We start from the raw sequence: 25,569 nt of genomic DNA, 5'->3' as shown, positions 1-25,569 counted from the left end.
GCAAATCATGCCCTAAAGAAGACCTAGAGCCAAGCGTCCTATAAATCCGTATTTGGCTATTTCGTCCTCCCGTCCTTATGGGCATTTTGTAAATAGGATGCTTTATGGATTCAGCACGCTTCCCCCTGGCGGCTAGGGGAGTACATTGAGGTAAGTCGACCCAGTTTCTCGTTGCAGGTCATAGGAGCAGAGGATTGTAGAGCTGGAAGGGACCTCCAGGGCATAGCTGTCAACTTACAGATTTGAAAATAAGGGACCAGCAGCCTCGAAAATAAGGGATCAGCAGCCAAAATAAGGGATTTTGCGAGCACAGGTATGTTCTGAGCCCCTCTGAGCCAAAGGCAGAAAGCCCAGCCAGCAGCCAAACGAAGCCTCAAGCGGTGGTTCCAATAGCGCAGCAACCCGGCGAAGGGGATGCAGCAAGGAAAACCAGTGCCACCTCTCCGCTGGGAAGCGCTGAGCAAAGGCGAGTCCCCAGGCAACGTGGCCGATTTGATTGGCACAAGGCATGCAAGCTCCATCCCCAGTCATTTTTAGACTCCTTATTGGGTGAGCAGCGCAGCCAAGCAACACAGTTGGAGTCTCCCTCCTACCTGGCCAGCAAGGAGGGAGGGAGAGGAGCGGCTTCCTTTGAAACCCGGGAAATTTAAGGGACATCATCAATAAGGGACAGCAGCGGGACACAGCGCTGGGATAAGGGACTTTCCCACCAAATAAGGGACGGTTGACAGCTATGCTCAAGGGTTATCTAGCCCAACCCCCTGCCATGCAGGAAGCTCAGCTAAAGCCTCCATGACAGATGGTCAGACAACCTCTGCTTAAAAACCGTTCCACTGTCGAACCGTTCTTACTGTCAGAGGTTTTCCACTCATCCTTCATGCATCTCTTTCTCCTTCCCCGTCCTCCTCTTTCCTTTCTCTCCATACTGACTTGCCCTTCACTTGTTTATTTCCTTCCTCCTTTTCCTATTTTTACTGTTCACTAAGGAGAGTTTGTTGAACGTACTTCTAAGAAAACCTGCTTGTGCTGCCAGTGGGCGCATTTGTCGAGCCATGACAAGTCAGCAAAATAAGGCTGGGATCTTAGACTGAGAGAAAGCTCAGTTGAAATGGGTGGGAACTCCAGGTGAGCAAGCATAGAATTGGTTTGCACCAGTATGGAAAAGCTGTGGCACAAGTTTGGGGAAATCCTAAGGGAGTGAAAATTCTGAATCTCATCTAGATTCTCCAGAACATTACAATTATAACCCATGGGGCAAGCCCCCTGGAATTCTGGGCACTGTAGTATAGCCCTCACAGAATTACAATTTGCAGTAACTCTTAAAAAACTACAGTGCCCAGAATTGGGGGGGGGGGGAGGAAACTGTGTTTGCACTGTGCTTTAAAGGCATGCTTTAGTATAAACACGGAAGACCTGCACAAAGCCGCTGCTGCTACCGTCAGTTTTCCTCGAGTTGCAGCGAGCGCAGGTGCCGTGAGTGTGTGTCGCTTTTTCCCAGCTGGGTCTGTTCAGTGCACCTGCGCGAGGCCCTGGGTATCCCCGCTTCCTCAAGTGAGGTGCTGCTGCTGCTTTTCTCACCGAGCACTGAGGTGAAGGCGGCGGCGGCGAGAGCGGCGCCTCTAGCCGTGCTTTTAAGGGAGCTCGAAGTGGTGTCTGTGGTTCTTTCCTCCCCCCTCCCTATTCTATCTGCACAGCAACTATATGACATAGGTCAGCCTGTGTTAAGTTGTGGGTGAACATATCAGACGACACAGCGATTCTTCAAACAGCTCTTGTTTATTCACAGGCCAGAACAGAACTGAACTGAAGGGTTCAGCCAGCCTGCTTATATAGAGCTCCACTACAATGCAACAGTAACCACTTTCTGTAACTATCCAATCACTGAATGTCACTGTCAATCCCTTATTTGCATATGTGAAAACTATCTACAGTATCCTCCTGCTGGCCCAGGGTGAGAACTTCAGTATTTAACAGGCTGAGAGGCAGTGACTGGGTCCCCCAGGTCGCAGCCAGTGAGCTTAATAGCTGAGTGGAGAATTTGCAGCTCTGAAGTTGCCCCAGCCCACTTGGAGACACACACCCTTCTTTGAACTGGCTTGCACTTCCTTCCATGCTAGTTTTCACAGCCATGGCAACAGAAGAGAAGCCAGATTCAGAATCAACCAAAACACAATCAACATCCTCCTCTTCAACCAATCAGGGCAAGCCTGCCCCTGTAAAACCAAACTATGACCTGAAATTCACGCTGGCAGGACACACAAAAGCTGTCTCATCAGTGAAATTCAGTCCCAATGGGGAGTGGCTGGCCAGTTCTTCGGCCGATACGCTTATAAAAATCTGGGGCGCCTATGATGGCAAATTTGAGAAAACCATATCTGGCCACAAGCTGGAAATCTCTGATGTTGCTTGGTCATCTGATTCAAACCTCCTTGTATCTGCCTCAGATGACAAAACTCTCAAAATTTGGGATGTGAGCTCGGGAAAATGTTTGAAAACCCTGCAGGGGCACAGCAACTATGCCTTCTGCTGCAATTTCAACCCACAGTCCAACCTTGTTGTCTCAGGATCCTTTGATGAGAGTGTGAGGATATGGGAAGTCAAAACCGGGAAGTGCCTAAAAACCTTGCCAGCCCATTCTGACCCAGTTTCAGCAGTGCATTTTAACCGTGATGGCTCCCTGATAGTTTCCAGCAGCTATGATGGCCTCTGCCGAATCTGGGATACAGCATCAGGACAGTGTTTGAAAACACTGGTTGATGATAACAACCCCCCTGTGTCTTTTGTGAAGTTCTCTCCCAATGGGAAATATATTTTAGCGGCAACGTTGGACAACACTCTTAAGCTTTGGGACTACAGCAAAGGAAAGTGCCTAAAGACCTACACAGGCCACAAGACCGAGAAGTACTGCATCTTTGCCAGCTTCTCCGTTACTGGTGGAAAGTGGATCGTGTCTGGTTCAGAGGACAATCTGGTTTACATCTGGAACCTCCAAACAAAAGAGATTGTACAGAAGCTGCAGGGGCATACAGATGTTGTGATCTCTACAGCTTGCCATCCAACGGAGAACATCATTGCCTCAGCAGCTCTAGAAAATGACAAAACAATTAAACTTTGGAAGAGTGACTGTTAAAGTGCTTTCAGCATCACTTCAGAGACTGCTGTGGGGTGTCTGTGTTTGTGTTTTTTGAAGACCCCTTTGCCAGGAAACAAAGCAACCTTAGAGAAGGTGATGTCTTTTAGTCTTGACCCAAATAACTTCTCTCTTCGGCTTGTCTCCAAACTGAGCAAATATAGGTTTTTTTTGGGTGGGGGGTAATAAAAAGGTTCAGTTTTCTTTGATGAATTGGTGGCTTTTCCTACTTGCAAGCCATTAACTACCGTATTTTTTGCTCCATAAGACTCACTTTTTCCCTCCTAAAAAGTAAGGGGAAATGTGTGTGCGTCTTATGGAGCGAGTGCAGGCTGCGCAGCTATCCCAGAAGCCAGAACAGCAAGAGGGATTGCTGCTTTCACTGCGCAGCGATCCCTCTTGCTGTTCTGGCTTCTAAGATTCAGAATATTTTTTTCTTGTTTTCCTCCTCCAAAAACTAGGCACGTCTTGTGGTCTGGTGCGTCTTATAGAGCGAAAAATACGGTATTCTCTCCTTGGGGAATAAGATGGCATTCTCATTGCTTGGAGGGAACTCTGTCTCCTAACAGCAACCACCGCCAAGTCAAAAACTTAGAAAGAATCTGGATATGTTAACATTTTTTAAGAAAAAGAAAAACGATCCAGGCAGGTAGGCCATAGTACATAAAACTTTAAATAGAAGAGCCATGGTGGCTCATTACTAAACGCAATTTTTTTAACGTGACCAAACAAGTGTTCTTTTGCCTTGCGCCTCTTCTCATTTCCCACCCATCCAAGTTTCCAGAACCTGTGATTAAATCACCCTTTCTTTGTCCTTCTATGTAATGCAACCTGTTCTTCATACTCTCCGGTAGAGGATACTTGACAGTAAAAGTCTTCTCACGCTTTTCACCCCACCCTCACCCCAAATTATCTGTTCAACCTTTGTCTTGCAAAGTCCTTGCTTGTGACTTTTTACTTAAAAAATATATTCTGGCAAATTTCACAAACTCTGTACGGTTATTTCAATGTAAAAAAACAAAACAAAAACACTTATTTTATCGTAGAAACCTCATTGTATGAACTTGCATTTGCTAATGGTATGGCTTTATTCTATCCCCCCCCCCTTCCACATTGGTATATCCCTTTTCTATTCTTTCTTCCCTTTTCTATGCGCTTATCAATATTTTACCATATGTACAATAAAAAAGTGGGATTCTTTTGTTAGGAAAAAAAGAAAGGAAAAGAAAACCTGCATTAAAAGGTTTGTGGGTTTTTTTGAGGCAGGTAGGGAAGGATTACAGGGACACGGGTGGCGCTGTGGGTTAAACCACAGAGCCTAGGACTTGCTGATCAGAAGGTCGGCGGTTTGAATCTCCGCGACGGGGTGAGCTCCCGTTGCTCGGTCCCTGCTCCTGCCAACCTAGCAGTTCGAAAGGACGTCAAAGTGCAAGTAGATAAATAGGTACCGCTCTGGCGGGAAGGTAAACGGCATTTCCGTGCGCTGCTCTGGTTCACCAGAAGTGGCTTAGTCATGCTGGCCACATGACCCCGGAAGCTGTATGCCGGCTCCCTCAGCCAAGAAAGCGAGATGAGCGCCACAACCCCAGAGTCGGTCACGACTGGACCTAATGGTCAGGGGTCCCTTTACCTTTACCTTAGGGAAGGATTATTTCCATATCCTGATCATGGTGAAAAATGCAACACCCCTCCTTTCTGCCTGTCACTGCTTCTTCCAGTTTGCATCAAACCAAAGAAATATCCCAACCGAAGGCAATTTTTGACACGTGGAGGCTGCACAATAATAACCAGATAGGAGGAGGAAAAGTGATAAAGGTCCACTTTGTAGAGTTGACCAGCACACTTGTGGGAATGATGGTCAGGGAACAAAGAAGCCTGGCCAAAATTTGGTAAAGCACAAAATTAAGCACAGGTGTGGAGGGATTATAAAGCTAGGAGCCAGCCTTCAAGAAAGCATGGTAACATGCTTTCCTTTTAAAAGAGTTGCCAGAGATACAAATAATTAATAATGTTTCTTTTAGTGGCAGTATAAGCTAGGGAAACTGTCCTAAACACCAACCAAATATGACTGGTGCACTGTGGGCATAGTCATATAAAAGTTTAGCAGCATAGAGGTAACCGCATGGATTTTTAGGACGAATGCTGTGACTACTCTTGTCCTATTCCTTGAGGGTGGCTTTTTTATTTTATTTTACTGTTTTCATTTTTCTATTTTCCGGAAAGCAATAAAAGATCATTTAAAAGTCAGATCAAGTGTATTTTAATGTTTCTCCTGAAGGACAAAAGCCTAGTCTTGTTGAATCATTATGAACTAGATTAGTACTCTGAAAACATTAAATTTTCTGTGAAGATCTTCACAAACAGAACCAGCTTTAAAGGTAAAGGGACCTCTGACCATTAGGTCCAGTTGTGGCCGACTCTGGGGTTGTGGCGCTCATCTCGCTTTACTGGCTGAGGGAGCCGGAGTACAGCTTCCGGGTCATGTGGCCAGAATTAATAAGCCGCTTCTAGCGAACCAGAGCAGTGCACGGAAACGCCATTTACCTTCCCGCCAGAGTGGTACCTGTTTATCTACTTGCACTTTGACGTGCTTTTGAACTGCTAGGTTGGCAGGAGCAGGGACCAAGCAACGGGAGTTCACCCCCTCACGGGGATTTGAACCACCAACCTTCTGATCGGCAAGTCCTAGGCTCTGTGGTTTAACCCACATAGTGTCTGTTAAATGCCTAAGGTTTTGAGGGTGGGTTCACATGCAAGTAGTTAAATAGATACCACTGCGGCGGGAAGGCAAATGGCATTTTCTGTGCACTCTGGATTCCATCACAGTCCTCCGTGCACCAGAAGCGGTATAGTCCTGCTGGCCACATAACCCAGAAAGCTGTCTGTGGACAAACACCAGCTCCCTCAGCCTGAAAGCAAGATGAATGCCGCAACTCCATAGTTGCCTTTGACTGGACTTAACCATCCAGGGGTCCTTTACCTTTCCCTCGCATGCTACAGTTAGAAAGTCAAACTGTTATGTATTCTGTTTCATTTCCAGTTCAGGTTCTTTAACATTTCCTCACCTCTCCAGTTTGGTCACAAGAGGGCAACTTAATTTCAAAATGCATGGTGTGGTGACTGTTTTCAAGCCCTTTGAAACTGGTCCAGATACATTGCACGAGCTGTTGCACTTGTAATGCAGTTCCTATAAACCCAGCAATAAATAGTGAAGGGAAAATGTTTATTTTTAAGCACGGAGTGAAAGAGCTGCACAACATACTTCTAGTACAATAGCAGTACAGTAGTTGTAACAAAGGCAGTGTAAGAACAATTAGAAAGGACACTTTTATTAGTTATATGCTTACATGACAAACACTGCATTCTTTACGTATGCCACTTATTTTGTATTTGTATGCAAGATATGGTAAAACTCTGATGGGAATTAAAATAGATTAATAGCAAAATGAAAAGGAGGGCTGTGCAAGAAGCTACTCTTATGGGAACACTTTTCTTCCTTCCTGGGGGCAGGTTTTGAAAGCTGAGACATTTGACGGATTGAAAGAACAAAAAACCCATTATGAAATGATGCATAATGAAATGGAAAAAAAGAGTCCTTTCTGTTGGGGATAATTCAGACTGAAATTCCCATGTGTCAAGAAAGGTTATTTATATATGCCACTACTGCGGCCCGTGTTTTGTCAGCCCCAAAATGGAAAACGAGCAAGGTCCCAACTTAAGAATGGCAACTTAAATTGACAGAATATGTGCAGCTCGCAGACTTAATATATAGAATAGGAGAACAAGAAGAACATATGTCCTTCAAATGTCAAAGAGAAAAATAACTGCCAAACTTTTAGAAGACATCTGAAGGCAGCCCTGTTTAGGGAAGCATTTAATGTTTAATAGGTTATTGTATTTTAGTGTTTTGTTGGAAGCCGCCCAGAGTGGCTGGGGAAACCCAGCCAGATGGGCATGCTATAAATAATAAATTATTATTATGATGATGTTTAGAGAAGATTGGAAAACCTTTATTGAATATATGGGAAATAACAGTGTACAGCTGAAAACGCTGGCAGCATTAAGATAAATTCAACAGTGTAATTAAGTTATATTGGATGTAATGTAATATTTAAAGCTGTACTGTTTTTAACACTTGATTGGGAGCCACCTAGAGTGGCTGGGGAAACTCAGCCAGATGGGCGGGGTATAAATAATAAATAAATAAATAAATAAATAAATAAATAATAATATAATGGAATACTGAATGGTATCGTTTTTGTAAAATACAGTGGTACCTTGGGTTACATATGCTTCAGGTTACAGATTCTGCTAACCCAGAAATAGTGCTTCAGGTTAAGAACTTTGCTTCAGGATGAGAACACAAATCAGATCCGAGACCTGGGAGAAGAAGCGGTGGAAGAGGACTGGAAGAAGTTTAAGGACTATCTGCAGAAACACTGCAAAGTTTATGAATGCTAAAATGATGTTGGATACAAAAATAATATGGCATTAGTGATACAGTGTTAAAAAGTATGCAAAAATGTAATAGAAAAAGGGTGAAAGACTAAAGTTATGTCAAAAGTAAATATGCTAAAGGTGTTTAAACATAAGGAGGAAAGATCGGAGACATAATAGAATTGATTTTAATAATTAGAAATGAGTTTCTAAAGAGGGTAAGGATTTGCTGTATCTGATTGGACAAAGAGGAACACAAAAAAGGGAGGCGCGAGAAAGTTTTGTAAACATGTATTTAAAAATTGGAGTTTTTATTTTTAATTTTTTCTTCTTTTTTGATGGATGGAATTTTCTTTTTTCTGTATTTTGCTTTTTTATCTGTTTTATATGCATTGGTGACTGTTTTTGTTGTTCTGTATTTTTCTGATGTTTCTTCTTTTTCTGTAAAAACAAATAAATATATATTTTTTTAAAAAAAAAAAAGAGAGAGAGAACACAAATCAGGCTCTGGCGACACGGCAGCAGCAGGAGGCCCCATTAGCTAAAGTGGTGCTTCAGGTTAAGAACAGTTTAATTCGACCTCCGGAACGAATTAAGTACTTAACCCGAGGTACCACTGTATGCAGGGATATGTAAAATGAACCATGGAAAGTGAAGAAGGGAAAGTCACTGATACCTTAAGGGTGTAAAAATGAGTACTTTAAAGTGTAAATCAGAAAATTTAAATATATACATATATACACACATATGTGTGTGTGTGTGTGTGTGTGTGTATATATGTGTGTGTGCGTGTGTATATATGTATATATGTATATATGTATATATGTATATGTATATGTATATGTATATGTATATGTATATGTATATGTATATGTATATGTATATGTATATGTATATATGCTTTCGTAGATTTTCACGGGTACAGGAATGCAGGTTTTGGTGTCCTCGGGTGTCTTCCCGTGTAAAAGTTGGGGTGTCTAGGCGACGTTTCGACGAGGTCTCACTCGTCATCTTCAGGCTGGTGCTTTCGGCTTCTTGTTACTGGAACAGAGCTCTTGTTACTGGAACAGAGCTCTGTTCCAGTAACAAGAAGCCGAAAGCACCAGCCTGAAGATGACGAGTGAGACCTCGTCGAAACGTCGCCTAGACACCCCAACTTTTACACGGGAAGACACCCGAGGACACCAAAACCTGCATATATATATATATGTATACACATATATGCACACACCCACACCCACACACACCCCCGAGTGGAGAGGTTATGGGGGGCCATCGCTTGGAGGGCAGCCTCGAAGGCCTCTTTCCCAGCCCGCCTCCCGGGCGTCCGTCCGCGGAGCCGCCGGCCAGCTTCGCCCCCTGGCGGGGCGGGCGTCGGGTTCCGCTTCCCAGCAGCTCCTCCTCCTCCTGCTGCTGCTGCTGCTGCTGCTTCTCTTTTGGCCGGGCGCGCGCCTCCCAAGCCGGCTGCTTTATAAAGGCCCCGCCGAGGGCACCCCGAGGGGTCCGGGGCAGGCGATGCGGGCGAGCCGGGGGCGAGGCGCAGCGGCTGCAGGTAAGGCGGCGAGGTGGGCGCGCTGCTGCAACAGGCGCCCACGTGGCGCAGCAGCCGGCCGAGCCGGGCGCCCCTTGGGGAGCAGCGGTGGCGAGAGGCGCCTCGGCGCATTTTCCGCCCGTGCGGAAGAAGCCCCGCTTGCGCCTCTGCGCCTCGCAAGGCCCCAGAACTGCTTTGGCAGCAGCAGGCGTCTCATTTTAGGGGATGCAACTTCATTTCCTGCAAATTTCTCCGGGGACGGGTCTTAAAAAAATGTGGTTTTGGGGGTGAGGGATTCACATCTGCTGTTACTGTATTTTGGGGGCTTGGCAAGGCTGCATTGGGTGAAGATGCACATAAAGCGCTTTAGGGAAACCAAGGATTTTAGTCTGACCTTCTGGCAATGCTAAACAATTATAATGTTAAATGATGATATCAAAATATATCTGCAAGAGAAAATACAAAAATGCAAAAACCAAAATTTAACATAAAATGAAAAAGTAAAAATAAAAACTGAAAATCCCTCTTTTATGATATCTTGCATTCATTGACTTATTTTCGTGACTTCCTCGCACCTCCCTTTTTTGTATTCTATTTTGTATTCCATTCTGTAACCTTTTTTTTGTTAAAAACTTAATAAATATTATTATTATTATATATATATATATCTGCAAGCACTCGGCAATCATTTTTAGCGATTTCTACGTCCAACCAGATGCCTATGGAAAGTTGGGCATGAGAGTGATAGATAGGGGAGATCACTGAAAATTGGGTGTGTCATCTTACTTGCATGAGCAAGAAGTGCTTTTCACTAGTTCAAATCCACCCATAGATATAGGAGATAGATAGATTCCATATCTTTTTGGTTTTGGTAGTTCATTGAGATTACAGTACAATAAGATTCCCATCCCCTCTAAAGAGATTGCTGAGTTGTTTTTCTGTTGGAATGGCAGCAACTTCCGAAACTGGGAGAGAGGCTAGAAATCAGTTTTTTTGTGACAGTATAAGTGGTTTATTTGTTAATAATAAAAAACAATAACATAATAAAATAAAAAAACAAAGTGGTTAATTGACTACATTAGCTTCCCCTTTCCGTCCAGACATAGGGCACTCCAGTCCTGTCACTGAACTGATGGTGTTGATGGGGATAAAGTTTTTTTTTAAAAAAAAAATAAATATTGAATGCTTAAGGATTGTACAACAATCTCTTTTTTTAAAAAAAAAAAGCTGTTCCCCGCCTGTGGCGTTACTGGAAAGGATGTTCAAGTTTTGTTTTTTTGTTTTGCAGGCTCACTTTGGTAAGGGTTGAAACAGTTGATGCATGAAAATGTTCCCCATTGTACTTTTAAATATGGCTTTGTCTGAATCATTTGATTTTGGCAATTCTTGCAGAACCAGCATGACTTACCTAGTACTTGTGTTTAAGTAGGTTGCATTAGGAATTCGAGGGATTGGAGGAAACACATGGGATTATAGGATAATGTTACTGCAGCACAGTTTAGTGTGTGCTAAATGCTTCCCTTTTATAGTGTGCTTTTTGTCTGTAATGTTCCTAATCTACCTAGATTGTTTATTTAATAAAAGGACCATACATTCTTACAGCCTTCTCCTGGTCCCTGAATCTTAATGTATTTTAAAATGTCATATCCATGCATATAATAATTTGTGTAAGTATGTACACACACTCATGACAGGCCTAGGTGTATGGGGATGACAACTGGATAAAGTTTTGAGTGTGTATGTGTGACACTGGTGGGTTGTTGATATTGGTAAGATTCTTACCCTCAGCAAGGTGGTGTTGTCTCCCTGCCTCCTGTTATGGAGGAATTTTGGCCCACAGTGTAATATGTCATGTGTTGTTGTTCACCTGAGGTTGTATTTACCTAATTTTAAGAGCTGCTAAGGAACAAATTTATTGTTATTATGTCCTGATGTGTAAAACTACAGAATTCAAAGAGGGTGTACTTTATTTTTCTCATAACTGTAAGTCTAAAATCTAAAACTATATCATACTCAAGTTTTTTTATGTTTGTTAATCCTTTCATTCTTTCATTCATTTGATGCTGTTCAATGTGCAGGCGCAATCATTTTCTTCTTTCCACCCTTTTAGAGGTACCCATCACATCTCCCTGTGGGCTGCAGCAAACCTGATGATTTAGAGCCACCACAAAACCAGTGGGAAACATGAAAACAAACCCTGTCATCCAAGCTGCCATTGACCTCACAGCAGGGGCTGTAGGTAAGTCTGAGGAAATCCTATTTTCGCAAGATCCTTTAGAAACTGATAGCCCTTCTCCAGGTGACAGCAATGTGGGTCCTGAGGGAGAGAACATGTTGACTTCACCATGCTTCTGTTGTGGTGCTTTCCTTCAGTGAAATCTTGGCTATTGCTGAAAGGTAAAAGTGTAAACGTGTCTGTCTTAATAGTTTTCCAGCTGTGGCTCTGAATTCATTTAGTGTTAGCTTTCATGAACATTTCAAAATACGTCACAAATAAAAGTTGAGCAATAAAGGCAACCAGAGACAGGATAAATTTGTTTTCTGTGTTTCACGTTATTGAACCAATACAGGATTAGTACACCAGTCAGTTGACCTCCTATTGGTCTGCAGACAAATATTCCAAGAGTACTCCTGTGTAAATAGCATCTTACTGGTTTTTTTATTTCATCAGGGTGTATTTTATTTTATATAAAAGTGTTTTGTTTAATATAAAAGTTTCTCCCACTGCCTGCCCACTGTAATTGCAGGCATCTCCAAGTCAGGAACCCAGCTGAGTGCCAGACTAGGAGCTTCAAGACCCGGGTTCAAATCATCACTAAGCCATGCAGCTTCTTAGATGATGATGAGTTACTGTCAGGCTAACCTCCTTCACAGTGCTGTGGTGAGGATAAAATAAATCACAGGGTTTTTTTTAAGGTAATAGCATTGTTTCACAAGAACAGCTGTTAATTTTTCTTTGAAAGTCAGCCTAAACATCAAACCTGCTGATGTTGCTTTTTTGTTGTTGTTGTATCTTCCCTTTCCTAGCAAAAAAAGAGGCAACTGTTCTTAGCAATAAGTTGGGCACGGTTGCTTTTCACAATTGCTAGCTGCTCAACAGCTCTCCAAGTTCAGAATGGCTGCCAAGAGCTGTGACTTCAGGCAGGGGCCTAGGAAGGTGGGCGGACCGTCCCAGGTGCCCTCACTGAGGCGGGTGACATTCGGTGCGCCCACAACTCCCAAGCTTCCCCCAAGCTGTTGGGGTAAGGGGGAAGCTGCGTCGCTTTGCTGGTGGTATTTCCCCCTTCATTTTGACAGCATGGGGGAGACTTGGGAGTTGCGGGCGGGCAGTGTGCCAAATGTTCGCCATGGGCGGCTTGCTCTAGTCCCATGGACGGTTCACTCCATCCCTGGCGGCAGGGCACACACTACACTCCGGGCACCCGAGCGCCCCGCCCCCCAGAAGTGCACCTGCCTTGGGCAGCACGGGCCTACGCTCCGCCATTGACTTCAGGACAAACACTTATTTTTGGTTAGGTACATAGCTTTGCTCTGGGGAGCCTCCATGAGGCATGGATTTGTTTAGGGTGTGGGGATCAAGTTTTTTGTGTGGGCCGGCTTGGGGGAGCATGGTTTCATGGGCCAGGAGTGAAGCCAGCACTATTTTCTCCAAATTCATCCACTCTGGGCCTTTGGCCTTAGGGAAACAGTGCCTCCACAATATAGGTCTCTATGCAGATGACACAACCTTGATGGCAGAAAGTGAGGATGAATTAAAGAACCTTTTAATGAGGGTGAAAGAGGAGAGCGCAAAATATGGTCTGAAGCTCAACATCAAAAAAACCAAGATCATGGCCATTGGTACCATCACCTCCTGGCAAATAGAAGGGGAAGAAATGGAGGCAGTGAGAGATTTTACTTCCTTGGGCTCCATGATCACTGCAGATGGTGTCAGCAGTCACAAAATTAAAAGACGCCTGCTTCTTTGGAGAAAGGCGATGACAAACCTAGACAGCATCTTAAAAAGAAGAGACATCACCTTGCCAACAAAGGTCCGTATAGTTAAAGCTATGGTTTTCCCAGTCGTGATGTACGGAAGTGAGAGCTGGACCATAAAGAAGGCTGATCGCTGAAGAATTGATGCTTTTGAATTATGGTGCTGGATGAGACTCTTGAGAGTCCCATGGACTGCAAGAAGATCAAACCTCTCCATTCTGAAGGAAATCAGCCCTGAGTGCTCACTGGAAGGACAGATCCTGAAGCTGAGGCTCCAATACTTTGGCCACCTCATGAGAAGAGAAGACTCCCTGGAAAAGCCCCTGATGTTGGGAAAGATTGAGGGCACAAGGAGAAGGGGACGACAGAGGACGAGATGGTTGGATAGTGTTCTTGAAGCTACCAGCATGAGTTTGACAAAACTGCGGGAGGCAGTGGAAGACAGGAGGGCCTGGCGTGCTCTGGTCCAGGGGGTCATGAAGAGTCGGACACGATTAAACGACTAAACAACAACAACAACAAGGCATTTTGCACCAATGTGTGTGCACACTGCGCACTGGAAGGGGGGGGGATGAGGATTAGGAAAATGTCAGGCTGTTGCTGCCCACTCTTTTTGCAAACAGTGTTCAGAAGAAGCCTCATAATATCAGGTTGTTATTATATTACATTTCTTACACGTGTCCCATCGTTTTTCCAAGGAGCTCAGGGCCTCATAGTGAGGCTATCCCATCCCTCTCCCCCACCCCCTGACAACGCTGAAGTACAGTTGTTCAGAGAGGATGTGGCTATTTAACTACAATGGAACCTCGGTTCCCAAATGCCTCCGTTGTACTCGAAAGCTGAAAACCCAGAAGTAAATGCTTCCGTTTTCGAATGATTTTTGCAACCCGAACGTGCGATGGGGCTTCCACTGAGTGCAAGAAGCTCTTGCAACCCATGGGAAGCCATACCTCAGTTTTCAAATGTTTCGGAAGCCGGGCTTCTGGAACGAATTTCGTTCAGGAACCGAGGTACCACTGTTCTGTTGGACTCAAGTCATTCTGGCTCTTGATATTACAGCTTTGCAGCACATGCATTTGTACTGAAAGGAAATTAACTGGTAGTATTCTGTGGAATGAAGTACAGTGCTACCTCGGGTTAAGTACTTAATTCATTCTGGAGGTCCGTTTTTAACCTGAAACTGTTCTTAACCTGAAGCACCACTTTAGCTAATGGGCGCCTCCTGCTGCCGCCGGAGCCTGATTTCTGTTCTCATCCTGAAGCAAAGTTCTTAACCCGAGGTAATATTTCTGGGTTAGCGGAGTGTGTAACCTGAAGCGTATGTAACCTGAAGCGTATGTAGCCTGAGGTACCACTGTAGTGCAGTGCCTATTCATTCTAGCAGTTGCTACTTTTAAGCATGACACATCACTTTTTCTCAATCATAATTTTTGCTCTCTCAGAAACTCGTTTCATTTTGGTTTATTTGCTTTGTTTCGTTTTTTGTTTTTTTTTAAACTGCCCTTCCTCTGTTAAGATTCCAGGATGGTTTACAAAATATAGCTGAAACAATATATTACTTAAGGAAGCTTATTTAAAACCTTAATCCATATTTTAATAAGGGGCATTGGTGAGTGAAGAGATTAAATTTGTATGGTCGCAGGGAGACTTCTCATGTTTGCAAATGATTGGGTTTTTTTGTCTGCAGGAGGCACTGCCTGTGTGATTACTGGCCAGCCTTTTGATACCGCCAAGGTGAAAATGCAGACATTCCCTGCCATGTACCGAGGGCTTGTGGACTGTTTTGTGAAGACTTACAAGCAAGTGGGGTTTCGAGGCTTCTACAAGGGCACCACCCCGGCTCTGGTCGCTAACATTGCTGAAAACGCAGTGCTTTTCATGTGTTACGGCTTTTGCCAAAACATTGTGAGGAGAATCGTTGGACTAGACAGGAAAGCTGAGTTGAGGTTGGTGACCGACTTTCCTTTTTTTAAAAAAAATAATATTTATTACTTTTAAAAGGAAAGAAGACAGAAGAGAAAAATAGAAGAAAAAAAGACAATACAGTACAATATATAAACAATACAAAACACAACCTAAACCCATTAAACTAAACACATTAAACGAAACGAAACTAAACCAAACACACTCCCTAACCCTAACCCTAAATAAAACAAAACAAAAACAATTTAATTTTTTTAAAAAAATACATCCCCCCTTTTCGATACTCTTTCTTTCATACCCTTGTTTCCTCGACCTCCTCTCACCTCCCTTTTTGTATTCCACTTCTACTAGTTATTTCAGAAAATCCTTTCCATCTTTCTCTATTCTCTATCATATTATAAATAACATATTTTTTTAACCTTATTTTAACATTAAAACTAAAATACTTATATATGCTTAACTCCTTATAACATTTCTGCTAAATCCATAAAATATCAATCCACCATTTTTCTATCACTCATTAACTTTGCAATATTTCTATATATAAACTTTAAATTTTCCAATCTTCTTCCCTCAACTCCTCTCCCTGGTTTCGGATTCTGCCAGTCCTTTCCGTCAATTCCATATAGTCCATCAACCTGGAGATCTTATGCCTGAGGCTCTTAACTCTTTTCCAGGTCCCTTCTGCAGATCTTCTTCATATTCTTTAATGCTAGAGAGCAAATCTCGAGAGAACTCCATCCTAACAATACTTTTATTCCTCCTGGACAGTTCAGCCAAATTTCCATAGTTGAAGCTAGGGTCTATAAAGTGTTTCAGGACATATTTCAAGATTCCTCCAAATCCAAAGGCCCCCAAAACTTCAGTCTCCTCCAAATCCAAGTCCATGTCCCAAAAGTCAATTAATCCCTGGATAGAGGGATCTTTCCAACTTTCCTTCTTCAGTCCAAGCCGGGATCCAATCCTCAAAATCTGTTTTTTTCTAGATTCAATCATAAAAGGCCTAAATTTATAGTCCTCAATTTGCTTCTGTAAAACTAAGGATCCCGCTTGTGTTATTTTAGGTTCAAAAACAACAACTTTCTCCTTTTCCTCCACCATTTGTTCTGCCAAAGTAGGTTCCTGTGCCAGGTCCTGAATTATTTCTGTGTTAGTGCTTGGTTTTTGTCTCAAATTAGTCACTTTCTGTTCCAAATTATCAATTTTAAAAGTCATGTCATCCGTCTTTTTATGAAGCTCTTCCAGCGAATAGTTTATCTTATATAATGAAGTCACAATAACTTCTCCTGTCAACATTTTGAATGGTCCAAGGTCAATCTCTGGTTCTCAGAATCCTTATCTTGCAGCTGAGACCTCCCAGTTACACTCCTATAACAGTTTCAAAAGCTCCCTCTAGAGGGAAACAGTCTCCACTTGTATCAGTTCTTTCAAGCACAACTCAAGCAATAAACATAGTTTTGATATTCAGTTACTTTTTCCTCCATTTTAAATGCAGAAGAGGACAATGGAAACAGTATCTTACTTTCCTATTCCCTCATATACCATTCTTGTCACTAAAGGTAAAGGTAAAGGGACCCCTGACCATTAGGTCCAGTCGTGACCTAATGGTCAGGGGTTGCGGCGCTCATCTTGCTTTATTGGCCAAGGGAGCTGGTGTACAGCTTCTGGGTCATGTGGCCAGCATGACTAAGAGCAGCGCCGTTTACCTTCCCGCCGGAGTGGTACCTATTTATCTACTTGCCAGCATGACTAAGCCGCTTCTGGTAAACCAGAGCAGTGCACGGAAACGCCGTTTACCTTCCCACCAGAGCGGTACCTATTTATCTACTTGCACTTGACGTGCTTTCAAACTGCTAGGTTGGCAGGAGCTGGGACCAAGCAATAGCAGCTCACCCCGTTGTGGGGATTTGACCGCCGACCTTCTGATCGGCAAATCCTAGGCTCTGTGGTTTAACCCACAGCGCCAACCGTGTCCCTTCTTGTCACTAGGAGATGCTAAAAATAAGTATCAAAACAGGCAGGGCTAGGAGCACAGTCCTTTTAGTAGCTGCACAATATATGACTTGATTATTTTATTTATTTTTTTAAACTACAATGCATAAGGGAAAGGGGGCGGGAATCATATAATACATTAATATTTTATATAACAGAACATTTATGGAAAAACAAAAGCAACATCAGCATACACCATATGAAGAAATATATTAACTGTATGTGGTTCTGTTCTCAAACATGTTTAACAGAGAAAGGACAATTAAAGGAGAGAGGATGTAAATGAAATTTTAATATAATTGAGTTGTATCCAATGTTTGTCAGAGTGGACCCACTGAAACTAATGGAAATGACTAATTTCGGTCCATTCATTTTAGTAGATCTGTTTTGAGTCTTAGTTGGAATCACCCCATTGTAGCTTTATGGAATAAGTTGCGTCTTGTGGCTGGGATATTCCTTACAAGTTTGCTAGAGGAGTTTGATAGGAAAGGCATCAACCAGTGATACAGTGGTGCCTCGCAAGACGAAATTAATCCATTCCATGAGTCTCTTCGTATAGCGGTTTTTTCGTCTTGCGAAGCAAGCCCATTGACAGCTTAGCCTTTTAGCGGCTTTTAGCAGCTTATCAGCTTAGCGGATCAGCTGATGAGCGGCTTAGCTGCTTAGAAAAGGGGGGGGAGGGGAAAAAGCCCGCAGGAACTCGCAAGACATTTTCATCTTGCAAAGCAAGCCCATAGGGAAATTCGTTTTGCGAAGCGCCTCCAAAACGGAAAACCCTTTCGTCTAGCGGGTTTCCCGTCTTGCGAGACGTTTGTCTTGCGGGGCACCACTGTACTTCAGTTAGACCATATCCTGCCTGACAGTTGGGATGAACTACTTGATTCAGTACAGCTCTTCCTATCCTGATTCTGCACTGGAAGCCAGATGCCCTGATCCTTGTACTAACAATGTCCCCTGCTTCTCTGTGTGGGACCACTCTGTTGTCCTAAGGTGCTCCTCTGCAAGGAGAACTGGAACTCTGCACGGCCACCGTTGTGTTGCAAGTCAAAGCTTCTGACTCCCGTGTGCCAAATACAATTTGTCTTTCTTGCAGTGACCTTCAAAATGCTGCTGCTGGCTCCTTTGCTTCTGCCTTTGCCACCTTGGTCCTCTGCCCCACAGAACTTGTGAAGTGTCGCCTGCAGGCCATGCATGAAATGCAGTTATCTGGGAAGATCGTGCACGGACACAAGTAAGTATTCTTTAGAACAGGGGTCAGCAACCTAAGGCCCATCGGCCATAAGCAGCCCATGGGGGTCGTTTAACCGGCCTATAGACCCCCACTGCCCGCTCGCTCGGTCGGTTGGCTCCCGTGTGCCACGCTAAACCGGCATTGAGCAGAGCGGGGACTACCTTCCGTAATGCTGGCCGGCTTCCCATTGGCTGCAAGAAACTCCTGCAGCCAATGGGAAGCTGCACAAACCTCCTCCGGAAATCATAGCTGTCAACCGTCCCTTATTTGGCAGGAAAGTCCCTTATCCCATTGCCGTGTCCCGCTGCTGTCCCTTATTGATGATGTCCCTTAAATTTCCCGGGTTTCAAAGGAAGCAGCTCCTATCCCTCCCTCCCTCCCTCCCTGCCGGCCAGGGAGGAGGGAGGCTCCAACTGTGTTGCTTGCCTGCGTTGCTCACCCAATAAGGAGTCTAAGAACGACTGGGGGGGTGGAGCTTGCATGCCTTGTGCTGATCAAATCGGCCACATTGCCTGGGGACTCGCCTTTGCTCAGCGCTTCCCAGCGGAGAGGTGACGGTGGTTTTCCTTGCTGCATCCCCTTTGCCGGGTTGCTGCGCTGTGGGAACCACCACTTGAGGCTTCGCTTGGCTGCTGGCTGGGCTTTCTGCCTTTGGCTCGGAGGGGCACAGAACATGCCTGTGCTTGGAAAATCCCTTATTTTGGCTGCTGATCCCTTATTTTCGAGGCTGCTGGTCCCTTATTTTCAAATCTGTAAGTTGACAGCTTTGTCGGAAATAGTGGTTGTGCGCGCGCACACTCTGGCCCACTGTGGCATCTGCGGGACTATGAACCAGCCCAAGCCACAAAAATTTTGCCGACCCCTGGTTTAGAAGCTCCTGTCCAGAACAATGCTTTGTGCTGTACTCAACAAAATCTATTAAGTGTGCATGCCTCAAAGCCATTAACAGTAATGCTTAACATTTCGGCACATTCCTTTTGAGCATTCAGACTGTTTCACATTTGTTGCCCTTTATGTCCGTATTCTCATCCCTCTCATGTTGCAGATGGCTAGGTTCAGGATAAGTGTGGCTACTTGCGCCGCAAGTTCGCGGGAGAGGCTAGATTAAACCAGAGACATACTGGTTTGTAGCTCTGTTTCTTAGCCAGCAGTTTACACCCGTTCTGACAGCTAATCCTTTGTACTGACAAGATGTCCCCGGCTTGTAGAGATGGTGCCCTTCCTGTTGCTGCAAGCTGCTACTTCCATTGGGCCTGCCTCAAAGACTCTTGTTGGTTCTTCCCCCTCTTAATATCCAGCCTTGCATATGCTTTGGCCCAATTCATCTCAGGCCTCACACCTGCTTATCCCCACCCCTTCCAGTAGCACTTTTCCCTCAAGGTAGGAGCCTTTTTTCCTCCTGGGTTTTTTGCAAATATATGTGTGGGCATAACTCTGCTACAATAAAGGTTGCAGCAACGCACAAAGCAGTCCTGGCTGAGCCGGATAGTCTAAAGGGGTGTTGTAAAACACAGAGGTCTTTTAATAGCAATGGTAAAGGTAAAGGGACCCCTGACCATTAGGTCCAGTCGTGACTGACTCTGGGGTTGCGCCGCTCATCTTGCTTTACTGGCTGAGGGAGCCGGCGTACAGCTTCCGGGTCATGTGGCCAGCATGACTAAGCCGCTTCTGGCGAACCAGAGCAGCGCACAGAAATGCCGTTTACCTTCCCGCCAGAGCAGTACCTATTTATCTACTTGCACTTTGATGTGTTTTCAAACTGCTAGGTTGGCAGGAGCAGGGACCGAGCAACGGAAGCTCACCCCGTCATGGGGATTCGAACCACCGACCTTCTGATCGGCAAGTCCTAGGCTCTGTGGTTTAACCCCCAGTGCCACTCGCGTCCCACAGCAGTGGTAAAGGGAGGGTTTAAATCAAGTGGGTGGCGAACTTATCTCCCCCACCACCCAAGGGCCAACTTTTGACGGGTGGAAGAAGCCCTGTGTCTCCTCCCCTCTCCTCAGCTTCAGTACGTAGATGGAAGCAGCTTGTCCCAGTTGAGCCTAGCTTGCAAAAGGATAATTGGGCGCTCAGTTTCAGCTCCAATGGTTCCTTGAAAGCAATAACCTCACCTGCCCCACACCCAGTTCCACCTACGATGTTGGGTGTGGTTGGACATCCAAGGTCCAAGGGACGCGGGTGGCGCTGTGGGTTAAACCACTTAGCCTAGGACTTGCCGATCAGAAGGTCGGCGGTTCGAATCCCCGCAATGGGGTGAGACTCCCGTTGCTCGGTCCCTGCTCCTGCCAACCTAGCAGTTCGAAAGCACGTCAAAGTGCAAGTAGATAAATCTGGTGGGAAGGTAAATGGCGTTTCTGTGCGCTGCTCTGGTTTGCCAGAAGCGGCTTAGTCATGCTGGCCACATGACCCGGAAGCTGTACGCCGGCTTCCTTGGCCAATAAAGCGAGATGAGCGCCGCAACCCCAGAGTCGGCCACGAATGGACCTAATGGTCAGGGATCCCTCTAACTGTACCTAACAAGGTCCATGGGCTAGAGATTCTGCTGCCATTGATGGCAAGCATCATCCTTCGGATAAAAGGCTGCCATGATTGCTGCCTGAAACAGAGTTTGAATTGCTGCCTCAGTCTTGGGGATGAGGCATCTTTGCTATAGCTGAATTGCAGGCAAAGGCATGGCAGAGAATAATAATAATAATAATAATAATAATAATAATAATAATAATAATAATAATAAATTTATACCCTGCCCATTTGGCTCGGTTTCCCCAGCCACTCTGGACAGCTTCCAACTGAATATTAAAAACAATACAGCATTAGACATTAAAAACTTCCCTAAACAGGGCTGCCTTCAGTTGTCTTTTAAAAGTAAAATAGTTGTTTATTGCCTTGACATCTGATGGGAGGGCGTTCCAAAGGGCAGGCGCCACTACCGAGAAGGCCCTCTGCCTGGTTCCCTGTAACCTCACTTCTCGCAATGAGGGAATCGCCAGAAGGCCCTCAGCGCTGGATCTCAGCGTCCAGGCAGAACGATGGGAGTGGAGACGCTCCTTCAGGTATACAGGACCGAGGCCGTTTAGGGCTTTAAAAGTCAGCAGCAGCACTTTGAATTGTGCTCGGAAACGTACTGGGAGAATTAAAGCTCGGAATTCCCCCCTGGCTGTTTGGCTTCTGCAATGGCAAGTGCTCAAGAATCTCCTGTATGGAAATGGAACTATTTTATATATACAGAGTTGCTGCCTGGCCTGCATAGGCCATATCCCAGTCCAGAAGGAGCAAAAGGCCCTGTCATAAGCTTGGGCAGTTGTGTGTGTGTATATCCCTGCCCAAACCACAAGAGATGGTGATTTCATAAAGATGGGGTGTTTATTCAAGGATCCCCATGCATCTATCCTAATTATGGCAAGTTTCTCCCTTCAACAGGAGGCTGTGATTCACTTATTCCTGTGGGGCAGTGTTTCCCAGACTTGGTTCTCCAGCTGTTTTGAGACTACAACTCCCATCATCTCTAGCTAGCAGGATGATGGTCAGGGATGATGGGAAACCCTGCTGTAGAGCTTGGCCTCAGATGTATCTAGAGCTCAGACTGCAATCCTGGGCATATCTTACAAGGGCTTTGGCAACTCAAGACGAAAATTTTCATCTGAGATAACCAGTGACTGGACATTTGCTTGTCTACATCGTACAAAACCACTGATGAAGCTGGACTTGATTCTTGAGGAAGGGAAACCTCCGATTTAATGTTCTGTGACTATTCCGTTATCTCACCATGTTCTATGACAGGAGCTTGACGTTCCTAATTGTGCTTCTGCCAGCCTTGTGCATAGAAGGTCTTGAGCAAATGGCCCCCCTCTTTCAAAAAATAATAATTCACAGTCAGTTTCTGTTTACATAACTGTTCTGACAGTCTTGTTCCTCTCTTAGTACAGTTTGGTCAGTAGTGAAAGGTGTTCTGAAAAAGGACGGTCCCTTTGGATTCTACCGTGGCTGGTCCAGCACTTTGCTGCGCGAAATCCCAGGCTATTTTTTGTTCTTTGGAGGCTATGAACTGAGCCGAACGTTTTTCGCATTTGGAAGGCCAAAAGAGGAATTAGGTATGTTGTTTGACTTGTTAAGGGTGTTTAAATGAGTCTAAACAGTTCTGATAGAGCAACCTTCCATAGGGTTTTTTACAGTGTTTCTAATGTTGGGAATGAAACTTTTCCAATCCTTCCATAAACGAATGTTTATGAAGTGCATCGACTTGGTTCTGCAGTCAGCCATGTTGTTTCAAAATACACTGATTGGCAATTGGACAATTTCTTATGAAACTGGATTACTGGAATATATTTTTACATGTAGCACTAGTGATGGGGTGTTAAGAGGATGCACATCCTACGTATATTATGGTTGTAGAGATGAATTCTACACCTGCTCTTTGACACTGCCACATCCTCCTCAGTTTTGCATTGGGTCTCACCTGCCCCAAAGCAAGAGCATTTGAGAGAGACAAGTGTTGTCCTCATTCCCCGCAATACAGCAGACACCAGTCATCTCAACAGCTGGCTAGCAGCACACACAGAGGCTCAGCTGAGAGCACATCCCAAGAAAGGCCAAAGGGACAATGAAGTAGGAATGGAAAGACAGGTATCATACGATTAAAATTAACTCCCCATGTGTCCAATCTACCGTATTTTTTGCTCTATAGGACACACTTTTCCCCCTCCAAAAATGAAGGGGAAATGTGTGTGCGTCCTATGGAGCGAATGCAGGCTTTCGCTGAAGCTTGGAGAGCGAAAGGGGTCGGTGCGCACCGACCCCTCTCACTCTCCAGGCTTCAGGAAGCTATCCGCAAGCCTTGGGAGCCCGGCGGGAGTTTCCGCCGGGCTCCCAAGGCTTGCGGATAGCAGCCTCCAAACCCGACCTGGTTTGGAGGCTGGCGGTGGGGAAAGCAGCGCTTCTCCCCACCTCCAGCCCCACAAGCTCAGGGGACAGCGGGGAGGCTGAGCGCCACCTTCCTGCTGTTCCCCGACCTGGTCTTTGGGGCTGGCGGAGGGGGAAAGCAGCGCTACCTCCCCCAGCCCCAAAGAGCAGGTCAAAAGGAACCCAAAGCCTCCGGAGGCTTCGGGTGAACGTACAGAACACACCTTGTTTTAGAGGGGGAGAACAAGGGAATTTTTTTTTTTCCTGTTCTCCCCCTCCTATGGTCCGGTGCGTCCCAATAGAGCGAAAAATACAGTATATCTGCCTGCTGACCTTCCCTCGGAGAATTACTGCATCTTGTAGTGTTTGTGCATGTCGTGGCCCAATCCCTGTTTGTGTGTGTGTGTGTGTAGAATTTGTTTTTACACTACTAGAGTGAGGGAAACGGATGGATGTTTTGCTTCAAGTGCCAAGAAGTTTTAGGCCACCTCTGCTTGGTTTTGTAGGTCCTGTGGCACTGATGATCAGCGGCGGTTTCGGTGGCATGTGTCTCTGGATTGCTGTATATCCCATTGACTGCGTCAAATCTAGAATTCAGGTTCTTTCCATGGCTGGAAAACAGGCAGGCTTCATGGTAACCTTCGCAAGTGTGCTCCGGAAAGAAGGTTAGAAAATGAAACCACAACTAGGGCTATGGGACAGGGGATATCAAGAAATCTGTACTGAAACAAATTGTGGACTATACCTAGAACTAAATGTCTTTTGTTCCATAGCCTTTATATATTTGTTTTTATTTATTTATATATTCTCTATTATCCACTATTCTATTATCTCTGCCTCTAATTCCTGCTAAGGCAGGCATAGGCAAACTCGGCCCTCCAGATGTTTTGGGACTACAGCTCCCATCATCCCTGACCACTGGTCCTGTTAGCTAGGGATGATGGGAGTTGTAGTCCCAAAACATCTGGAGGTCTGAGTTTGCCTGTGTTAAGGCAATCCTCACCATTAATGAATCCCATTTTGGTATTAAGAAGTATGGGTTGCATGCAACTAACTTTTACTCAGAGTAGAACCAGTGAAATTAATGGCTACAACTAACTTGGGTCCATTAATTTCAATGGATTTACTCTGAATAGCAGTATGTAAGCCCTCTGGGATAGCTAAGGCAGTAGAGCATGAGACTCTTAATCTCAGGGTCATGGGTAGTTTATACTATTCTATATATAAATAATGCCATTATTCCACGTTTTTAAAAATGCTATAGTTGCACCTAAGCTTTTAAGAAACAGGAGGGACAAGCAGCAGCTTTTGTTAACACTTTAACTCTTATTGACAGGTGTCTTTGCCTTGTATTCGGGACTGAAACCTACGATGATTCGAGCTTTCCCGGCCAATGGTGCATTGTTCCTTGCCTATGAGTACAGTCGGAAGCTGATGATGAACCAGTTTGATATGTAATATTTTTTATTGTAGACTTAAAATCATTGGAAACCTTTATAGGTCATGAGAGCTGCTGCAAGAACAAAAAAAAATCAAGTTTTAAAGATTCTGGGTTTTATTTTTTAAAGTATCATGTTTTAAATAAATATGTTGGGGGTTTTTTCTAAACTTTGTGTGGTTACTTGCGTTCAGTGCCTAGACAACTGCAGATAATAAGATCTCTTAAGAGAGCTTGGATGGTCAACTAATACAAGAGCTATACAAGCAGTGCTTTTTTTATTATTATTTTAAGCATGTTAAAGTATCACATTTAATTCTGTCAGGTTATAGTAACTTCCATGCCTTAAGAGCAGAGAAACAGCTGTCCAGACTTAATCTGTTGGGAAGGCAAACAACGTTAAGAATTCTATACAACTGGCTTGGCCAATTTGCTTATGTGACTGACCAGCACTAAAAGGGCAAGGTAAAAGTAAAAAGGTAAAGGACACCTGGATGGTTAAGTCCAGTCAAAGGTGACTATGGGGTACTCGCTTTTCAGACCAAGGGAGCCTGAGCAATGGGAGCTCACCCCATCACATGGATTCAAACTGCCGGCCTTCCCACTGGCAAGGCCAAGAGGCTCAGTGATTTAGACCACAGCACCACCCGCATCTCCATAAACCAGCACTAAACAGTAGCTAATGCATGGAAGCAAATCTGCCCCATATATGCTACCACAATGTCACTGCTCTTATGTTGCTAGTGAAATCAAGAAAATGAATCTTGCAGTTAAGTGCAGTAGCTTATATTCACATCTGAGTTTTCTGTTTCACTACAGAGTTTTACAGAGCAGTTTTGCTCCATCTTTTGTGTGCACACTTCTCAGAATATCTTAAAGTAATGTTGCCATTTCCTTTAGGAAAAAACAAAATAAGGGAGAATTACTGGTGTGTAAAAGTGGCAGAGAAGGTTTATGTCTTTTTAAAGAAAGCAAATTTAATATGGCCTAAACTGCTGTAAAAGGATATGGGT

General features: G+C 44.6%; 1 protein-coding gene and 1 pseudogene across 3 annotated transcripts; both read left to right on the top strand.

Moving 5' to 3' along the window:
- The first annotated feature begins 11 nt into the window (after positions 1 to 11).
- SLC25A15 (solute carrier family 25 member 15) lies at positions 12 to 24,721 on the top strand. 2 transcript variants are annotated; one of them, XM_081855700.1, is made up of 7 exons: positions 12 to 150; positions 11,209 to 11,337; positions 14,761 to 15,019; positions 18,082 to 18,219; positions 22,141 to 22,310; positions 23,625 to 23,783; positions 24,455 to 24,721. In XM_081855700.1, the coding sequence occupies exons 2-7, from the start codon at positions 11,283 to 11,285 to the stop codon at positions 24,574 to 24,576; spliced, it is 903 nt and encodes a 300-aa protein (XP_081711826.1). In that variant the 5' UTR covers positions 12 to 150; positions 11,209 to 11,282; the 3' UTR covers positions 24,577 to 24,721. The 2 variants fall into 2 exon arrangements, with proteins under 2 accessions (XP_081711826.1, XP_081711825.1); XM_081855699.1 differs by lacking the exon at positions 12 to 150 and adding an exon at positions 8,991 to 9,119.
- LOC309338412 (WD repeat-containing protein 5 pseudogene) lies at positions 2,110 to 3,172 on the top strand (annotated as a pseudogene). The gene has a single exon. The product of its transcript is annotated as a WD repeat-containing protein 5 pseudogene (transcript).
- Positions 24,722 to 25,569: the final 848 nt, after the last annotated feature.

Source organism: Podarcis erhardii, assembly GCF_964252035.2.
Source record: "Podarcis erhardii genome assembly, chromosome: 3".
Lineage (NCBI taxonomy): Eukaryota > Metazoa > Chordata > Lepidosauria > Squamata > Lacertidae > Podarcis > Podarcis erhardii.
The sequence above is the reverse complement of the archived record's forward strand: the minus strand, read 5'-3'. Positions and strand labels throughout refer to the sequence as shown.